Below are 22,263 nucleotides of genomic sequence, written 5' to 3' on the forward strand. Positions count from 1 at the left end.
AAAAAACTGGACAAAACTCAAATACATGGAGGTTAAGTAACATACTACTAAATAGTGAATAGGTTAATCAGGAAATTAAGGAAGAAATTTTAAAATACATGGAAGCAAATAAAATGAAAACACAACAGTCCAGAACTTTTGGGATGTAGCAAAGGAATTCCTAAGAGGGAAATATATTGCAACATAAACCTACCTCAAGAAGCAAGAAAAGTTTCAAATAAATAACCTAACCTTACACTTAAAGGGGCTGAAATAAATCATATAGAATGAATCAAACAATCAAAAACAGTGGAATGGATTAAAAAAACTAAGAGCTGGCTCTTTGAAAGAATTAAGAACACTGAAAATCCCTAGCCAGACTTATCAAAAAGAAAAGGGAAAGGACTCAAACAAAATCACAAATAAAGGAGGAGAGATCCCAACTAACACCAGAGAAATACAAATAATTATTAAAGAATACTATGAAAAATTATATGCCAACAAACTGGGCAACCTGGAAGAAATGGACACATCCTTAGAAACCTACAAACTACCAAAACTGAAACAGCCTCATAACCAGCAAAGACATTAAATCAGTAATCAAAAATCTCTCAGGACAAAAGTGTGGGGCCAGATGGCTTCCCAGGGGAATTCTACCAGATGTTTAAATAGAATTAACGTCTATTCTTCTCAAATTGTTCTAAAGTATAGAAATGGAGGGAAAACTTCCAAACTCATTCTACTAAGCCACCATTACCTTGATCCCCAAACCCAACAAAGAACCTACTAAAAAGGAGAATTACAAGCCAATATCCCTGATTAACATGGATGCAAAATTCTCAATAAAATACTAGCAAATTGAGTTCAAAAGTACATTAAAAGAATTATTCAGGGGGATCCCTGGGTGGCGCAGCGGTTTGGCGCCTGCCTTTGGCCCAGGGCGCGATCCTGGAGACCCGGGATCGAATCCCACGTCGGGCTCCCGGTGCATGGAGCCTGCTTCTCCCTCTGCCTGTGTCTCTGCCTCTCTCTCTCTCTCTCTCTCTCTCTCTCTGTGTGTGTGTGTGTGACTATCATAAATAAATAAAAATTTAAAAAAAAAAGAATTATTCAGTATGATCAGCTGGGTTTTATTCCTGGGCTTTAGGGGGTGCGGTTCAATATTCACAAATCAATGTGACATAGCACACTAATAAAAGGAAGGCTAAGAACCATGTGATCCTGTCAATAGGGGCAGAAAAGGCATTTGACAAGATACAGTGCCCTTTCTTGATAAAAACCCTCAACACAGTAGAGATAGGTGGAACATACCTCAACACCATAAAGGCCATGAAAGCCCCACAGCTAATATAACCCTCAATGCAGAAAAACCAAGAGCCTTTTCCCCATGGTCAGGAACAGGATAAGGATGTCCTCTCTCACCATTACTTTGTAACATAGCACTGGAAGTCTTAGCCTCAAGCAATCAAAGAAAAAGAAACAAAAGGTATCTGAATTGGCAAGGAAGAAGTCAAACTTTCACTATTTGCAGATGACATGATACTTTCTATAGAAAACCTGAAAGACTCCTCCAAAAACTTGCTAGAACTAATTCATGAATTCAGCAAAGTTGCAGGATATAAAATCAATGTGCAGAAATCTGTTGTATTTGTATACATCAATAATGAAGCTTCAGAGAAAGAAATCAAGGAATCTATCCCATTACAATCATGCTAAAATCCATAGATAACCAAAGAATAAACCTAACTAAAGAGGTAAAAGATCTGTACTCTGAAAATTATAGGACACACATGAAAAAATTAAAGAGGACACAGAGAAATTAAAAAGCATTCCATGCTCATGAACTGGAAGAATACACGTTGTTAAAATGTCTATACTACCCAAGGCAATCTACATATTTTAATCCAATCCCTACAAATACCACCAGAATTTTTCACGGAGCTAGAACAAACAATCCTAAAGTTTGTATGGAAGCACAAAAGACTCTGAATAGCCAAAGCAATTCTGAAAAAGACAAACAAAACTGGAGGCATCAAAAATACAGACTTCAAACTATATTACAAAGTTGTAGTCATCAAGACAGTATGGTATTGGTACAAAAATAGACACATAGATCAATAGAACAGAATAGAAAACTTAGAAATGAATGCACCGCTATATGGTCAACTAATCTTCAACAAAGCAGGAGAATATTCTAATAGAAAAAAGACAGTCTCTTCAATAAATGGTATTGGGAAAATGAATGAAAGAATGAAGAATGAAACTGGACCACTTTCTACTTTCTTACAGCATACACAAAAATAAATTCAAAGTGGATGAAATACCTAAATGTGAGACAGAAAACCATCAAAATCCTAGAGAAGAACATAGGCAGCAACCTCTTTGACCTCAGCTGCAGTAACTTCTTCCTAGACATGTCACCAAAAGCTAGGGAACCTAGAGCAAAACTGAACTACTAGGATTTCATCAAGATAAAAAGCTTCTGCACAACAAAGGAAATAGTCAACAAAATAAAAAGGCAGCCTACAGGATGGGAGAAGATATTTGCAAATGACATATCCGATAAAGGTTTAGTAGCCAAAATCAGTAAAGAGCTTATCAAACTCCACATCCAAAAAACAAATATTTTAGTTAAGAAATAGGCAGAAGACACTGACACTTAACCAAAGAAGACATCCAGACACTCGAAAAGATGCTCAACGTCACTCATCATTAGCGAAATGCAAATCAAAACCACAATGAGATACCACCTTACACCTGTCAGAATTGCTAAAATTAACAACACAAGAAACAACAGGTGTTGGCAAGGGTGTGGAGAAAGGGGAACTGCTGGTGGGAATACAAACTGGTGCAAACTATTCTGGAGAGCAGTTTGGAGGTTCTCAAAAAAGGTAAAAATAGAACTACCCTCAGTTCTAACCTGAGGGCTCAGTGGTTGAGCACCTGCCTTCGACCCAGGACATGATCCTGGAGTCCTGGGATTGAGTCCTGAATCAGGCTCCCCATGGGAAGCCTGCTTCTCCTTCTACCTGTGTCTCTGCCTCTCTCTCTCTCTCTCTCTGAGTCTCTCATGAATAAATAAATAAATAAAATATTTTTTAAAAAAAATAACTACCCTACCATCCAGCAATTGCACTACTATATATTTACTCAAAGGATACAAAAATACAGATTCAAATGGGTACGTCCACCCCAATATTTATATCACCCCACTGTCAACTGATATATGGAGAGACCCCAGATGTCCATCAACTGATGGATGGATCAAGACTCATGGATATCACATTGTGTAGTGTGTGTGTGTGTATATGTATACATACATATGTATACAGCATATACACACTATATATGTATATGTATATATGTGTGTGTGCATATATATATACAGCATATACACACACATATAGACACAACAGAATATTACTCAGCCATCAAAGAAAAGAAAAATCCTGCCATTTGCAAGAATATTATTAGAGTGTATTATGCTAAGTGAAGTAAGTCAGTTATTTCAAGACAAATACCATATGATCTCACTCATATGTGGTATTTAAGAAAGAAAACAGATGAACATATAGGAAGAAGGAAAAAAAGAAAAGGAGAGAGGGAAACAGGTCATAAGTGACTCAACAATAAAGAACAAACTGAGGGTTGATGAAATGAGGTAGGTGGAAGACGGGCGAGATGTATGATAGGTATTAAAGAAGAAACTTGTGATGAACATTGGGTATTGTAAGTGACGGATCACTGATTTCTACTCCAGAACCAGTATTGCACTGTATGTTAACTAACTAAAATTGAAATTAAAAAAAAACCCTGCAATACACAAAAAAATAAAGAGAAATGAATCCAAGAATAACACTAAAGAAAGCCTTCAAACCACGAGAAGAGAGAAGAGAATAACTAAATATCAACTAGAAAACAATTAACAAAATGGCTATAAGCATATACCTACCAATAATTACTTTAAATGTACATGGACCTAATGCCCCAATCAAAAGATATAGGGTGACTTCACAGATTAAAAAATAAAAGATCCATCTACATGCTGCCTACAAAAGACTCACCTAAACACTCATGAAGATTGAAAGTGAAAGGATGAAAAAACATACCATGCAAATGGGAGGGGGGAAAAAAAGCCAAAGTAGCAATACTTATATCAAATAAAATAGATATTAAAACAAAGACTGTCACACAAGATAAAGAAGGACACTTCATAATCATAAAAACATCAATAAAACAAGAGGCTATAACAATTGCAATTATCTATGCACTCAACATAGAAGCACCTACATACATAAAGCAAATGTTAACAGACCTAAAGGAAGAAATGGACATGAATACAATGATAATAGGAAACTTCAACATCCCACTTACATCAATGGGTATATCATTCAGATAGAAAATCAAAAAGTAAACAGTGGTTTTAAACAACAACACATTAGACTAGATGGACCTAAGAGATATGTACAAAAATTTCCATCCTGAAACAGGAGAATACACATTTCTTTCAAGTGCACATGGAATATTCTCCAGGATAGAGAACAGGTTAGGTGACAATTGAAAAAGTGTCAGTAAATTTAAGAAGACTAAAATCATTTCATTCATCTTTTCCATTCATAATAGTATAAAACTTGAAAACAGTTGAAAGAAAAAATGTGGAAAAACCACAATACATGCAGGCTAAACAACATGCTACTAAACAACTAATGGATCAATCATGAAATCAAAGAGTAAATCAAAATCTACATGAAGACAAATGAAAATGAAAGAACAGTTCAGAATCTTTGGGATACAACAAAAGCAGTTCTAAGATGGAAGATAATAGCAATATAGACCTACTTCAAAAAACAAAAAAGATCTCAAAAAAAAAAAAAAAAAGCAACACCTAACCTTAATCTAAAAGAGCTAGGAAAAGAAGAACAAAGCTAAAAGCAGAGAGCAGGGAGGAAATAATAAAGATTAGGGCAGAAATAAAGGAAATAGAAATTTAAAAATAGAAAAGATCAATCAAACCAAGAGCTAGGTCTTGAAAAAATAAACAAAATTAATAAATCATTAGCCAGACTCATTGAAAGAAAAAGCAATAGGATTCAAATACATAAAATCAGAAATGAAGTAGGAAAAATAAGAACTGACACCACAGAAATATAAAGGATTATAAGAGAACATTATGAAAAATGATATGCCAACAACTTGAACAATCTAGGAAAAATGAGTAAATTCTTAAAAAATACAATCTTCCAAAACTGAATCAGAAACAATAGAAAATCTGAACAGATTGATTACTAGTAATGAAATTGAATCAGTAATCAAAAGATTCTTAACAAATAGAAGTCCACAACCAGATGGCTTCATATGTAAATTCTACCAAACATTTAAGGAAGTGTTAATACTTGTTCTTCTCAAATTAAAATATATATAAAAAAGGAAAACTTCCAAATTCATTTTACAAGACCAGAATTACCCTGATACCAAAACCAGGCAAAGACACTATAAAAAGAGAAAACCACAAGCCAGTACTCTGATGAACATAGTTGTTAAAATCTTCAACATATTAGCAAACCAAATTCAACAACACATTTTAAAAAATCATTCACCATGATCCAGTAGGATTCATTCCAAGGATATGAAGATAGTTCAGTATTTGGAAATCTACCAGTGTGGTGCATCACATTAATAAGAGAAAAAATAAAAACCATATGATCATCTTAATGGATACAGAAAAAGCATTTGACAAAATACAACATCCATTCATGATAAAAACTCCACAAAGTAAGTTTAGAGGAAACATGCTTCAACAATGTAAAGGCTATATTTTAAAAAACTACAGTTAAAATCATACTTATAATTCTTTGGGAACCTGCATATCATTTCCATAGTGAATTTACCTTCCCACCAACAGTGCATGATGATTCCCTTTTCTCCATGTCCTTACCAAGTGTTATTTCTTGTCTTTTTGATAATAGCTACTCTAATGGGATGAAGTGATATCTCGTTGTGGTTTTAATTTGCACTTCCCTGATGATTAGTGATGTTCAGCATGTCTTCATATGTCTGTTGGTCATCAGTATATCTTCTCTGAAAAAATTGTCTATTCAGATCTGCTCATTTTTAAATTGGATTTCTCTTTGCAATTTAGTGTTATAAGTTCTTTATATATTTTGGATATTAACCCCTTATCAGATATGATTTGAAGATATTTTCTCCCATACAGTAGGTTGCTTTTCTATTTTGTTGTTGATTTCCTCTGCTGTGCAGCTTTTTAGTTTGATATAGTCCTGCTTGTTTCTTTTTGTTTTCATTGAATTGCAGGAGGGTTCCCTTTTCTCTGTATCCTTGTCAACACTTATTTCTTGTCTTTTTGGCACTAGCCGTTCTAATTGATGTAAAGTGATGTCTCATTATGATTTGTGTTTCCTTGATAATTAGTGATGTCAAGCATCTTTTCATGTGTCTTTCATCTATCTGTATATCTTTGGAAAAAATATATATTTAGGTCCTCTATTTTTTATTTGGATTATTTGGTTTTCTGGTGTTGAGTTGTGTAAGTTCTTTATATATTTTGGATATTAACCCTATAGGGATATATCATTTGCAAATATCTTCTCCCATTTACTAGGCTGCCTTTTTGTTTTGTTGATGGTTTTCTTTGCCGTGCAAATTTTTTTTTTATTTGTGTAGTCCCAATAGTTTATTTTTGTGTTTTTTTCCCTATCCTGAGGAGACATATCCATAAATATGTTGCTAAGGCTGATGTTGCTAAGGCTGATGTTGCAGAAATTACTATTTTTTGTTGGAAATTGTTTTATTACTGATTTAATTTCATTACTAACAGTCTATTCAGATTTTCTTTAGGTATTGTATGGTATCACGTCTCATTATCAGGTCTTTAATCCATTTTGAGTTTATTTTTGTGTATGGTAAATGATAAAACAGTCTAGTTTCATTCTTTTGCATGTAGCCCCCAAGTTTTCCAGCACCATTTATCGAAAAGACTGCCTTTCCCCCATTGTATATTCTCCCTCCTTTTTTATAGAATAATTGACCATATGGGTATGCGTTTTTTTTTTCTGGGTTTTCTATGCTGTTCCTTTGATCTATATGTCTATTTCTGTGCTAGAACCATACTGTTTTGTTTCTCCAGCTTTGTAGAGTATCTTGAAATTTGGTATTGCAATACCTCCAGCTTTGTTCTTTCTTAAGATTGCATTGGCTATTTGATATATTTTGTAGTTCCATACAAATTTTAGGATTTAAAATAATAATTTAGCTATTATCAAAAAGATAAGAAATAACACTTGGTAAGGACATGGAGAAAGAGGAATCATCATGCACTGTTGGTGGGAGGGTAAATTCACTATGAAATGATATGCAGGTTCCCAGAGAATTAAAAACAAAACTACCGGGATCCCTGGGTGGAGCAGCGGCTCAGCGCCTGCCTTTGGCCCAGGGCGCGATCCTGGAGACCCGGGATCGAATCCCACGTCGGGCTCCCGGTGCATGGAGCCTGCTTCTCCCTCTGCCTGTGTCTCTGCCTCTCTCTCTCTCTCTGTGACTATCATAAATAAATAATAATAAAAAAAAATTCAAAACTCAGACATTTGATGCCTGTTATTAAAAAAAAAAACTACCATATGATCTAGCAATTCTACTTCTGGGTGTTCACTCAAAGAAAATGAAAACACAATTCAAAAAGATATATGCATTCCCTATACTCATTGCAGGATTATTTTATAGCCAAAATCTGGAAATAATTCAAATGTTAATCAATAAATTAATGGATAAAGAAGATATGATATATGTTTATACATATATATATATATATCAAATGCAATACTACTAAGCCATAAAAAAGAATGAATTAAGGGGATCCCTGGGTGGCACAGCGGTTTAGCGCCTGCCTTTGGCCCGGGGCGTGATCCTGGAGAACCGGGATCGAGTCCCACGTCTGGTTCCCGGTGCATGGAGCCTGCTTCTCCCTCTGCCTATGTCTCTGCCTCTCTCTCTCTCTCTCTCTGTGTGACTATCATAAATAAATAAAAATTTTAAAAAAAGAATGAATTAAGAATGCACTTATCTTGATAAGTACAGAATAATAAATGAAATTCTTTAAATCACTATATTGTGCAACTTAAACTAATATAATATATATATGACATGTAACACTCTATGTTAACTACACTGGAATTAAAATAAATAATAAATGAATGAATGAAATTAAATAAAATTGCAACAACATAGATGGACCTTGAAGGTATTATGCTAAATGAAATTAGTCAGATAAATACCATATGATCTCACTTACATGTGAAATCTACAAAGAAAATAAAACTAATGGATAAAGAGAACAGAGTGGCGCTTGCCACTCTATTGGGGGATTTAGGGATGAGCAAAATGTGTGGATAAACTCAGGAGGTATAGACTTCCAGTTGTGAAATGAATAGGTCATGGGGATGTGGTTTGCAGCATAATGACTATGGCCAATTATATTGTGCATATTTTAAGGTTGCTAGGAAAGTGTCTTGAAGATTCTCATCACAAGAAAACATTTTTTTTGTAATTTTTTATGATGACAGATGAGGACTAGACTTGTGATGATCATAAGAGATGACAAAGTTCATTCTACTACAGTCCCATAGTCCATCTCAATACCAAACAGAGTTGGGTGCCTATTTGCTTCTAATAAATGCTATTGAAATAATAATTACTCCTTAGAAAAAAAAATATTCAAAAAGGTCAAAGCTTTCAGGCAAAATTTCAGTCTTAGAACCAGCAGAAATATCTTTTGTAAGTTGTTAGGGGTGAAGGGAATGTAATATATATAGATGAAAGCTGTTGGCTTTATGTTTTGCCAAGTAAGAGCCTGTGGAAAAACAAATAAAAAACAAATAACCCTCCTCATCATTTCATCACAAAATGGAAATTTTAAAACCAATCTCTAAATAAGAGAGTTATTTAGGAACAATCCCTAAATAAATGTATACCAGTGTTATGGAAAAACTCACTGCATTGTTCTTGGTTGGTTGGTTTGTCTGTTTGTTTTGTTGTTATGAAGCAATGAAAACAACAACACAGCCTGACACCTGGGAGTCTCTGCAGTAGACATAGTGTTCCATGAGAAAGCATGAGACTAGTAGCATGAAAAAAATTAAATGAAAGAGTGAGCAATAAGGAAAAGAATCATGATAGCACAACAGAAGGAGGAGCAGCAGCCAATGGGACAAAGCTGCAGTGGAGTGTGGGAGATGGGGAAGGCCGGTAGGCAAAAGACAAACACAGGTGAATCAGTTGTGGTAAGGGTTGTTACAACTTCTCTGCTCAGCTCAACACCTCTGAAGTTTTTCTAAATCTCAGATGAGGGAGAATATAGGCAGTTGTTGGCACGGCTCCTACCTTTTCAGCCAGCACCACTCTAAGGATTTCTGATGGTGAGGACCACAGATCTGATTCCCCCAGAAATAAGAATCCAGGCTGGATAGTTGCTTCTGAATAGCAGGGCAGAAAAAAACCAACCTGGACACAGTTCCAAGTTTCTTTGCTGTGTTGTGCTCTTAACTGAGAATAAGGACCAGGGTATACACTATGACCATGTTTGCTACAGGATGTCCTCATTGACACTGACAAAAAGTTGGCTAAAATTAAATGAATAATAGGACACTGTTCTAGCTGAGGAAGAAATCTTGGTAAGGAAGCAAGATCACTTTATCTTAACTCAGAAAACCATACAAAAAAGTGCCAAATGGCATCCTTAAGTGGTCCAGCACACAAGAAAATTATCTTGGGTATCATGCTTTCCGATACCAATGTTATGCAGTCCAGCATCCATTTACCAATCTTCTGATACAACACTCCTAGACCTAAAATGAGAAATATAGTCTACATCTAGCCAATCAGTTAATTCCAAACCCAAGGTCATAGTTCAGCAAGGAGTTCTATATCCCAAGCTACATAAATGAAACTAAAGTATAGAACTTTTTGGAGTTAGAAAGAAGAGACTCACTCTGTGGTAGGAAGTATGGCCCAAGATTCCTGTACCCTGGTTGTTCAAACACTAAGCTAGTTACTGCTATGAGGGATTTTGTAGATTTAATTAAATCTTAACTCACTGACCAAAGATACAGAGGTTATTTGGGTGGGTCTGACACAATCAGGTAAGACTTTTAAAAGCAGGGTTTCTACTAGCTGGTGGCAAAAGACAATATCAGAGAGATTTGAAGCACAGAAAAATTTGGCTTGCTGTTGGTGGCTCAGAGATGAAGGCAGCCCTGTGAGAAGGAAGGAAGGTAGCCTCTAAAAGCTGAGAGCTGTCCCCTGCTGATGACCAGCAAGAAAATAGGGACCGCAGTCCTATAACCCCAAGTAACTAAATTCAGGCAACAACCTCAATGAGCTTGGACATGGAAACTTCTCCAGATAAGACCCTATTGCAGCTGATGCCCCATTTCAGTTTTGTGAGACCTCTGAGTAGAAATCCAAGTGAATCCACCCAGATTTATGACCTACATAACTATGAGCTAATAAATAGACATTAGTAACTACTAAGTTTTTATTACATAGTAATAGAAAACTAATATATACTGGAATTGCTAGTTTTAAGAATAATGTCCCCAGAGAGAGGGCAACCTAAAAATAAAGCCAATATAATAAAGCAGAACTAAGAGATGGAAAGAGATGGCACCTACATGACAACTTTTTAATCCCTGAATCTGCCATGTGTAGAGTCTACCCTGATCCTAAAAGTTACAACTGTGTAAGTCAATAAATCCTGGCTTTACTATTAAAGCCAGGTTGAACTGACTTTTAGTCACAAGAAGTAAAATCCCAGATACTTGAAAAAAAAGAAAAAGAAAAATCTTCAATTAATTCTGAACTACAGCTAAACCCTATAGACTGGGTTTGCATTTTAATAGAAAAATACGGCTGGCTATTCCTTCAGAAATAATACCACTTAGCTAACTGAGGAGTATCAAAGTCCTAAAGAAGCCATTTATTATAATATTTTCTCAATATTAAGACAGTTTTGAGGGAGAAAGATTTCAAATGAAACAGTAAGTATCACCTTGAGTTCTGATAGACTTAAGGTCAAAATATCTATATGCTAAACTTCGGATGGTGATAAAAAGACAATCAAATTTTTCACATGAAAATACACATATGGACACGTGCATATAGGCTCAAAAAGGGACACTACAAATGTGAAAACTGGACTAGCTTTAACAAAATTAAAGTATTGAAGTATTCTTCATAGACTTTGATGTTGAGGCTAATGTTGAGCTATTTTGACTAGCATAACTCAACAAATAAAGGGTAATAGTAGTTATGCAAGAGAAATATGAATTTTTCATACTAATTTTAGGTAGATAAATGATCCCTTTCATGGCCAGCAAAGTAAAAAGAGGTCCTCTTCATGATATAAGAACTTCTTATTATTGATATTAGATCATTATTGAACATTTGCTGCATGCTAATAATTACACTTGTTTCTTATAACATAGGCCCTCCTTGAAAACTCCAACAGCACTCCTAAGGATACTGTTTTTTATGGTTGTACTTCAATCAGAATGTAACGCAACACAAGACCAAATCCAGTCACACTTTGTGCATCTTTTCTTTCTCTAGTTTGCACAAATCACTAAGAGTGATGATACAATGAACAAACCTGGAAATGTCCCAGCTATTTTTGATAAGGTCAAAACTAAACCTCAAAGCAGCCATATGTATAGATGCCATAGAGATGCTCTAGGATGCCATATAGGGTCAATTAACACCTAAAATGTTCTAACTCTATTCTGTAAACTCAAGGAGGAATGGAATCCTCAGAATAGAACTGCATTTCAGAATATTCATTCCATTTAAAATATTCTATTACCTTCTTCTTCTAAGCACTCATAAAAGGAGTCCAATATGGGATCCCTGGGTGGCGCAGCGGTTTGGCGCCTGCCTTTGGCCCAGGGCGCGATCCTGGAGACCCAGGATCGAATCCCACATCAGGCTCCCGGTGCATGGAGCCTGCTTCTCCCTCTGCCTATGTCTCTGCCTCTCTCTCTCTCTCTCTCTCTCTCTCTCTGTGACTATCATAATTAAATAAAAAAAAATTTTAAAAAAAGGAGTCCAATATGATATCAAATAACTCAGGAGTGTTGACTTGTTTCAGGTATATAAGGTTTTATTGGTTACCAGGTAAAATGGCATACCCAATAATACTGTTCTTCCATTAGAAAAGTTGACACAATATGACTAGAATTTTCTTCACTTTCAGAAACCATTTCTTTTTCCTACTCTCTACTTCAGAGTTAAAAAGAGGTCAGTAGGGTAAGAAGGTTAGATTAGCATTACTGTTTTGATATTCACTGCTAAATTATCAATTTCTTCTCCCTATAAATGGCATTCCATTATCTGGATGTACATGACTCAGTGACTTTCATTTAGGTTGGTTTCTTCCTTTCTATCAGAGGCCCCTTCCATATTAAATTACTTCAGTGTTAAGCTGATAGCCATAGTAATATCTGGCCCCACAATTCCTCATCCTCTTTAACTATAATGCCAATTTCTCTTAACTATGGCTGGCCATCTCAGCAGATTTCCATAAACTTCCAGGATCTCAGACCTTCTAAGAGCAATCTCCATCTCTTCCACCTCTTCCACTTTACCCTATAAGTAAACTTTTTCTAGCCTCTTAATTATATTAAAGTTCCAGATTCTTCTGTGCTCCAACAGTCATTTTACCTGGACTTCTTACTTAGTGGGAACTGTATGTCTCCAAAGTTTGGTTCCGGGGACATGGAAGAAGCCAGAAGTATCTCCCTCAATTACCCCTTAAAACCAAGCCACCTTGAAATCCTTACATCAAAGTTGTAGGGTTTACTGCAGGCAAAAGACTAATGTGGCATGTATTCATTTTCCAATTCCAGTGTTGAGTATCTGCTTCTTTGTGTTTGACATAATTATTTTGGGTAAACATTAACCTGTGGCAAGATTTTTTTTCCATACTTGTAAACTGGTTCTTTAGGCCTAGAGAGGTCAACTGTATACTGGTCCATAGTTTTATAGCCAACAAGCCTCAGAGGGAAAGGAAATAAGGAAACTATGTGACAGCAATTAAAGATAAATTTCTCTTTCAGGGCCCATTATGTTGTAACTGACCTTACCTCTAGGACCTTAGAATTCCAGGCAAAAATTCAAATGGAAACAAACTCTTATTTACTAAGCAGAAACTATCTTTATCCAGAAGTTAAGTACAGAACACCTACAAAAGTATCAGATAAGAAAATAAAACACTTTTTTCCTGAGCACAAAAGTAATGGTCATTTTTTGAAGTGACCATTTCCTTCTGTAAGGTGATAACAGAAGAGAGAGGTTGGGCAAGTAGAAAGAAATCCAAGTTGAACTCACAGCTTCAGTCTGTTCCTTGGGATGACTGTACTATTCAGCTCAGTTGGCCTCAATTCTTCACCTTTGGTCATGTAGCTTCTCTTTCTCTTGTATAGGATTGATAAATAATTATATTAAACAATTACGTCACTTTTAAAGCACTATTTAGTATTTGCTCCCCAGAGGACTTCCAGGGAAGAATAGTAGAGTAGGAGGACCCTAAGCTCACCTCACTCCACAGATACAATTAGATAACACTCACATAATCAGTGTAAATAACTCAGAAAACAGTCCAAAGACTGGCAAATAAATACCACAACCAAATGTAGAGAAAAGGCTACATGGGAGAAGGTAGGAAGGGCAGAGACATAGTGGGAAGCTAAAGGTACTGTCACTGCCCACAGGAGAGCTACAGATGTGGAGAGGGAAGAGAACTAGACCCTCACATTAGGGAGCCTGCAACTGGAAGAGAGAGAACTATAGCACTTGGCTTTGTAAGCCAGAAGGGCCAAATTTCATGAATTCTTACAACTAGCAGGACTAAAAGCCTGTAAATTTAAAAATCAGTAGGTTCAGTTCTGGGAGAGCCAGGAGGGCAAGGGGAAACTGAGTTCTGTCCTTAAAGAGCACAACAAACAGCCCATGGAGATACAGCATAGAAGCAGCAGTTTGAAAAGTGCTCCAAGCATATAGGAGGGAGAGTTATCTACTAATTGCTATGTTCCAGAGAGACAGATTTCACTGGAAGACTCCTCCAGAAACTAAAGGTCTAGCAGGTGTCATTTCCCTTTCCTACTCCAGCATCAACACATTGCTACATATGGGAACCAGCACAGGCCTAGTATTCACTACCTAACTTGCTTACACTATGCCTTGCCCCCTCCAGACTGGCCTGTCTCAGTCCTGGGGCTTTTGAGCCCCATTTCCTAAAAGACCAATGTAAAACCTGCCAATGCCATGTCTCCAGACAGCATGCTTTGCAAGACCTCCATCTGGCTATAGCAGAAGCAGCAAGTCATCTCCTGCAAAGATGCACACACTTTGTTAAAACTGTGTGCTATGCCCACATGCATTTATGTGGATCAGGCCCTGGCTGGCCCTGGCCTTGGCAGCAGTGGCATGTCCCCTGTGGAAGAAGAGGACCAGCATGCAAAACTTATGAGTACTACACTCACCCTACCCCTGTACCTTTTGCAGAATTATCTCAGCTGCCCTCAACAGCAACTGTATCCTCTCTGGAAAAAGGCAAATACGCCCTTGTTAAAAATGTACAGCCCATCCACTCCTTTCAAGAATAGCAGATAGCTGACTTTAGTAACAGAGAAACAGATACAGAAAGTTAGATAAAATCAGAAGACAGAGGAATATGTTCCAAATGAAAGAACAGGAAAAAAAAAAAAAAACACACAGAAAGAGACCTAAGCTAAATGGTGGTGAGTAATATGCCTGATAGAGAATTTAAAGTAATGATCATAAAGACACATAAAGACTTAAGAAGAGTGGAGAATCTCTATGAGATCCTTTACAAAGAGACAGAAAACATTTAAAAAATCAGAGATTAAGAACATGATAAATGAAATTAAAAATGCACTCAATGGAATAATTAGTAGGCTAGAGGAAACAGAAGGATGAATTAGTGACCTGGAGGACAGAGTAATGGGAACTAATCAAGTTGAGCAGGTGAGAGAAAAATAATTATGCAAAATGAGAATAGACTTAGGGAACTCCGTGGCTCTATCAAGCATAATAACATTCACATTATAGGGATCTCAGAAAAAAAAGATAAAAGGAAGCAGAAAATTAATTTAAAAGATATAACAGCTGAAAACTTCCGTAATCTGGGGAAAGAAACAGATATCTAGATCCAGAAAGCACAGGAACCCCCCAACAAAGTCAACCCAAGGAGGTCCACACTGAGTCACAAAGTAATTAAGATGGTAAAAAGTAGTGATAACAAGAGAATTTTAAAAGCAGCAAGAGAAAAGAAAATAGCTACACACAAGGGAAACCCCATAATGCTATCAGTGGATTTTTTTAGCAGAAATTCCACAGGCTAGAAGAGAGTGGCGTGATCCATTCAAAGTACTGAGTGGCAAAAATCTACAGCCAAGAATATCTTGTCCAGAAAGGCTATCATTCAGAACAGAAAGAGAGATAAAGAGTTTCTCAGACACCTAAAAGCTAAACCAACTTCATGACCACTAACCCAGCCCTAGAAGAAATATGAAAGAGGACTCTGGGAGTCAAAAAGAAGATCATAAGTAAGAGTAAGAAAAGTAAAAAGTACAAAAGCAGTAAAAATAAGTATATCTGTAAAAATCAGACAAGGGACTTACAAACTAAAAGGGTGTAAAGTATGACACCATATACCTAAAACATGGGGGGGAGAAGTAAAGAATGGATTCAAACTTAAGTGACCATCAACTTAACATAAGACTGCTAGATGCAGAAATGTTATATACAAACCTAATGGTAACCACAAATCAAATGCAGTAATAGATATGCAAAAATCAAAGAGAAAGGAATACAACAAGTACATCACTAAAGAAAGCCAACTCATGGTGAGAGAAGAGTTCAAGAGAAGAAAGTAACAGAGAAGACCTAATATTTGCTGCCAAAACTAGGCCTCTGGGTGATTGGCCTTGGGGAGGCTTACCCCTCAGTAACTCCGGGATGGTTTGCCTTGTTCATCCTTGACGGGAACCTGTGACTAAATTCTACAAGTATTGGGAAAATGGGAAAAAAGGGGGAATGGGTAGAATTACTAAGTGTTAAAATTGAAAGGGCTTCTAGAATTAACCCAATTCAGAACTTCCTGCCCCAATTTTACAATTAAAAAACTAAATGAAATTGATGTGATGCTTCATGACATACAGTCTCTAATAGAAAAAGTGGTTTGAAGACCCAATATGGCATGCTTTCTCAGGGAAGAGAAGATCCATTAGTGTTCTTTACACATCTGTTATTTTTCTTAATTGGAAATGAAGCCAGGAAGGGGATTTACTAGGATATGGAGAAGGAAAACAGTATTTGTTCTCCTTCATTTTTTTAAATCTATTGAGTATTTATCAAGTATATGGATATGGAGGAATAACTAAAACTAAGGATTAAGATGGATGAGATACTGTTTGGGGCACCTGGATGGCTCACTGGTTAAGTGGCCAGCTCTTGATTTCAGCTCAGGTCATGATCTCAGGGTCCTGGAACTGAGCCCAGAGTCAGGCTCTATGCTCAGTGGGGGAGTCTGCCTGAGGCTTCTCTTTATCCCTCTGTCTCTCTGTCTGTCTGTCTCTCTCTCTCTCTCTTTCTCTGTCTCTCAAATAAATAAATAAATATTTAAGAAAAAAAAAGATGGATGAGACATTGGTAGATCTCAAATCTAGAATATTTTCCAATCATGATCCAGAAGACTCCAACAAATAAAACCTTCTGATGTCTTATAGAGAAAAAATGTGAAAGCTCAGCTCAGTAGCAGCAGGGACATTTACTCAGTTTTTCAGAAACAAATTCTTTTTTAAAAAATACTTTATTCATTTATTAGTGAGAGACAGAGAGAGAGAGAGAGAGAGAGAGGCAGAGGAAGAAGGAGGCTCCCTGTGAGGAGCCTGAGGCACGACTTAATCCCAGGACCCTAGGATCATGACCTGAGCCAAAAGCAGACACTCAACCACTGAGCCACCCAGGTATCCCACAGAAACAAATTCTTATAGCACAGTCTCAGAGGTACCAAAACTCATGGGATGGGGCTGCAAGTTCTATCAAGAGACCCAAGGTCAAAGACTGGTAGTTTGAGATTGGCTTAGGAAAAGGGAGACTTGCCAGAATCAAATGTATACTCATGCCAAGTGGAAATAATAAGTGAGTGAGTTTTCCAATTCACTGGGAGGGCCCTATGGTGGGTGTGCAGCCTACTTAAAAAAGTATTGAACTTTGTAGCCAGTTCACTGAGAAAGTAGGGGAATACACCAGACAGATGCTTATATGTAGATACAGCACACCATGTATCACCTTACTGAGTATAGGAGATCTTGGGTCAAGTGCCAGCTCTGGAACTGAACTATAGCCGAGGCCCATCTATCTGTGACAGAGCAAGTATAATTTAAAAAGCTCAAAAAGTAGAAGTAAATTACCAGATATGAAATTTTAGAAAAATATAAAGAACATATGTAGCACCTTAAAATTTTTATTATATGTATACAGAATTAGGATTTCTATGGAAATGTCTGGAAAATATTTGTGGACAATCTTCTCATGAGACTCAAGAAACTCTTTTGACTTGAGAGTTGCAATCGGAGTAAAGAAAAAAAGCAGATATGGAACTGGTGGCTTCTTTTTAGAGAACTAGTTAGCTGTGTGTGTGTGCTGCTGAGTGGGGCCAGTGGTAAATAAATACAAGAAAGGAACAAAGCAATAGAGACAGCTAACATAATAAAAAAGTCTACCTTGCATTTCCATCTAGAGGTGGAAAGAATACCTCCTATAAAATAGGAGTCAATAAAAAATATTATCAGTAGCAACTTATCATAATAATCAAAAACTAGGGGGGAAAACATACAATGGGTTACAACCAGGAGAATGAAAACTACATGCCAAATATGAAAGAATGTGTCAGAAGCATAATACTGACTAAGTGAAACCAGATACAAAAAAGCACACACAGTGCATTTATGAAAAGCTCAATAATAGACAAAACAAACCTATTTTAGTCTGAAGAATAGTTATTCTTATTGAGTAGTGACTGGAAGGAAATACAAAGGGGTGTCTGGAAGGCTGATAATGTTGTTTCTTAATCTAGGTCTTAGTTACATACTTTATGAGAATTCATCCAGCTGTACATTTAGGATATATGGACTATTACATATTTTTTCTATTTCAATTAAAAATACTAAAGCGGTGTTTCCCACCTGTGTTCCATAGGATTCTTGCCTAAAAAAAGTGTTATGATGGCATTCCTGCATAAAAGAGTTTGGTTTTCCATACATTTGGGAAATGCTGAGAAAAACTTAGCTAAATATATTTCTATAGGAGGTCTTCATCAATGACATCAACCCTCCCTGCACGGCCTTGGATCCATTCATGCTGCTCCCATTCAAGCTTTTCTGGGGTTTCCTCTGGCCCTTAAATTTTAATCCCAACAGAAACTGCATAAAAGGATGTGGATTGGAACACAAATCCCACACAGTTTACCCCCTGAGTGGAACAAAACACTTTGAGCACACACTCACTCTTATCAATCAGTTTGGATCAGTAGCCCCACCTTATCGTGAAGAGCACACATTTAAAATAAGGCACTGCCTGCTCGTTTGAATGCATGTCTCTATTCGATGCTCTTGCTCTGTAATCCCAGATCAGTAAACTGGCACATTTCATGAAATTTCCCGATCGGGTATAGTGAAGAAATATGGGAAAGCAGATTTTCAAATAGTTTTGTGCAGCTGTGATTTCAGAATGCTCAAGTAATCTCAGCATTCTCGTGGGTTTCTAGCTCACAAATCTGAGTTTCTCCCGAATACTTGAAACCTATCAAAGTTGACTCTTACAATCACCTCATTTTTCTAGTCACTTATGTCAAAACAAATCAGTGCTTCTTTATAGCTAGCATTTTGCTTGTTCACAATGCATTCATTGATTCAGGCTCTTGCCTCTTTCTTCTCAAACTCTTTGTCACTCTTGTTACCATGAGTGAGGTTGTGGAATTTGAAGGCTGTCTCTATGCACAAAGAAATAACAAGGAGTGTTCTGTGTTGTTAACTTTAGGTCATTTTCCACAACTTTAGTTATTTATTTAACTTGATTTAATCAGGCAGCTGGTTTACCTTTAGTTATTCATTTCTGCCAAGTTCTAAAGTAAAAAAAAAGAAAAAGAAAACCCCCTAAATTTAGTTAATTGCCTTTTTCTTGGAGAGGGGAGAAGGATCAATCTCAAAATGACAAACAGTTTGCCTCAAGTTCATCATCTTTCTTCCCGGCATCTGAGCATCAGGTCTTTTCATTCCTTTTGCTATGATCCTAATCAGATATACCACCCACTGATCTTTAATTATAAAATGAGAGTTAGGGAAACTAGACAGTATTTCAAGCCAAGGTCTTAAGCCAAGGCATTCATAATAACAGGGATCCTAATTACGTTATATTGATTTCCAAGAGGAGAATTAAATTATCTATTTCAAAGAAAATTTAGAACAAACATTAATATAGTGATACTCGATTTGGTGAGAAACCATTTGAATTGGAAAATAGGACTTCAATGTTTCAAAATATACTAAGAAGACCATACTGTAAACACCAAACGATATCATACTCCATGGAAAAATAGTAAGCATGATTACCTTTGAGACTACAAAAGCCATAGAAATAGAGAATAAAATTAAGAGAAAGTGTTACAAATATAACTGCCACAGCCATGGTCATGTAATCCTGAAGCAAAGTTGAAAATAATAATGAAATGACTGCTGGATTTGGTTTAGGCCCAAGATGTAGTGAGCAATCTCACAGATATTTTAAATATATTTGTTCCAACGCAAGGAAAAGCATTACCCAAAGAGCTACACGGAAAACAAGTTTACTTAAGAGCAAAAACACTTAAAGTTTTCATCAGAAAGAATTCCTGATACTAGGAAAAAGAATAATAAATTTCATAATTGGCTAACTCATGTTCATAAAACCAACAATAATGGCAACTACCTCATTTAAGTCCTGCCGAGTCTCAAAAACATCCTTTGACCAAATGGCAGCCCTCTGATCGATTCTGTAAAATACAAAGAAAAGTTATTTACATTTAAAAGAAATCTTTCAACACTGCACATTTGAAGCTGCCAGCTACAGATCTGGCTGTACCTTTGTTCAAGCCCCTCACTGGTGTCCCACTGCCCACAGAATAAACTCTCTCATTATAATAGCCTGCAACACATTACGGTGTTTGAATTCTGCTAGCGTGCCTTCCCAACGTTCACACACTCTCCTACACTCCAGCCTCTCTGGTCTTCTCTTGGTTTCCTGAACACAAAGGACTGATGCCCTGTTGAAATCATCATAATTACTGTCCCAGACCGCTCTCCCCCAGATCTTCACAAAACTAATTCTTACAGCATATAAGCCTCAGAGCAGCTGTGATGTCACCTCCCAACAAGGCCTTCCTGATGCCTCTACCTTAGTAGCCCTCTCCACACTCTCTATCACACTGTCCTTAGATTTTCTTCTTAGCACTTATCACTATCTGAAATTAACCTGTTTATTTCCATTTCCTCATTAAAATGTAAGCTCAAAAAAAGAGTAATTATGTCCATTTTCTACACTGCTCAATCATCAGGAGCTAATACAAATTTAACATTTTTTCATTAATTCAAAAAAATTTTCTGCATGTGATCTGATAGATTTCTTATAGTCAGTACAGAAAGATACCATTTCTTCACTGAAGATAGATGGAAATTCCATCCTATCTTGTAACTAACACAATAAATATATTAATTTGTAGGTGACACGATGAAGCTGTGTTTTGCTACTATATAGTTCCTAATAAAAGAAAATGATCAAAATAAGGCAAATCTACTCTGAATCAATTTTTTAAATTTAAATACAAAAAAGCAAAACTTCACTACAGGCAGATGCTGAGCTCAAAATCATGATATGTCAAATGTTATGATCTAATAGGATCCATTATGTAACATCCAAGTTTTTCTGCAGTAGTTTGCATGCTATTATATAATAAGCATATCAAATTATAGTTATTATCCTTATAAAAAGGACTGCTTTCTTAATAAAAGCTTTAGTCACCATTAAGTCATTTATAAAAAGATTTATTTGGGGACATAACTATTTACAGTTATTATTCAGCTTCAATTTGAGTCCTGAAAAAGTATATATGTCTTCTAAAGGGTCAACAAGATTAATGATTTCTTTAAGTCATGATGCACATTTAGAAATGTCACAAGCATAACTTCTTCAAAATATTCTTATGAATGCAAAATTTGTTTAGTCCAAGGGCATTGCTAACTGTGCAAACAATTTACTTCCAATGAGAAAAGTAAGGAGATGGTAAAACAAAATTCTCTAGGATGCACTGATGTCTACTACATCTGCACAAACCAGCATGTCTCTCCTGAGTATGAGAGGTTGAGGGTCCAACAATGAGTTCAGGGAGCGATCATTCAAACGGGAAAAGAAAGTGAGGAAGAAGACAACGGGCACACTCATCCTATCCCCATCAATTCCCTGAGTCGCAAACATAGTAATATCAGGGCTTCAGAAAATACTAAATTATTCTATCCCACAAATAGGCAAAACCCTCTTAGGAGGAGGAGTTCATGTGTCCAATCCAGTAACATCTAAAATTTTGAATGATTCATAATTTCTTTGTAATATATACTGGTTCTCAAACTGTGTTTCTACAGAATTATGGTAGCACCAGAAGAATGGAAGAGTGATATTCTTTAGTGGAAAAAATATTTACCAGTCTATAGTTTAACCATAAATTTTTCTAGGGCTTTAGTGCTAGCAGATGATAAAACAAATACACAGGTAGCAAACATTAATGGAAAAAAGCAGAAGTAGACTTTGTTGAAAATATGTATTATTGAGATGCAGAGAACAGCCTACTTATAATAAACTCACATGATCTTCCAGGAAAACTACTTATAATCTCCAAATAAATCTTCAGAGCAAGTTTAAGAATTGTGGTCTAACCATCAAAGTTACATTAATTTAATAACCATCTGAATGTCTCCTATGTGCCTGGTATAGTGTTGGGGAGATAAAAAGCAGACTCTAGGCCTTTAGGAGACTTAACAATTCAGTGGAATCTGAAGCAGAGGATAAAACTAACACCCAATCTTAGGGCTAATTTCAGTAAGTCAAAGATCAGGGCTGATATTAGAATGGTAGAAAGGAACTGGGGAATTAGAAACAGAGAGAAAG

At 36.3% G+C, this 22,263-nt stretch overlaps 1 protein-coding gene across 8 annotated transcripts in view; it reads right to left on the minus strand.

Moving 5' to 3' along the window:
* FAM13C (family with sequence similarity 13 member C) overlaps positions 1-22,263 on the minus strand; it is a 147,569-nt gene that overhangs the window by 55,231 nt on the left and 70,075 nt on the right. For all 8 annotated transcript variants that reach the window (XM_072756043.1, XM_072756044.1, XM_072756042.1 and 5 more), the window contains one exon: positions 20,035-20,098. In XM_072756043.1, coding sequence (XP_072612144.1) covers positions 20,035-20,098 — 64 coding nt within the window. The remainder of the gene's footprint in view (positions 1-20,034; positions 20,099-22,263) is intronic.

The sequence above is a fragment of the Vulpes vulpes genome, chromosome 4 (genome assembly GCF_048418805.1).
Source record: "Vulpes vulpes isolate BD-2025 chromosome 4, VulVul3, whole genome shotgun sequence".
In the NCBI taxonomy this organism is placed as follows: domain Eukaryota; kingdom Metazoa; phylum Chordata; class Mammalia; order Carnivora; family Canidae; genus Vulpes; species Vulpes vulpes.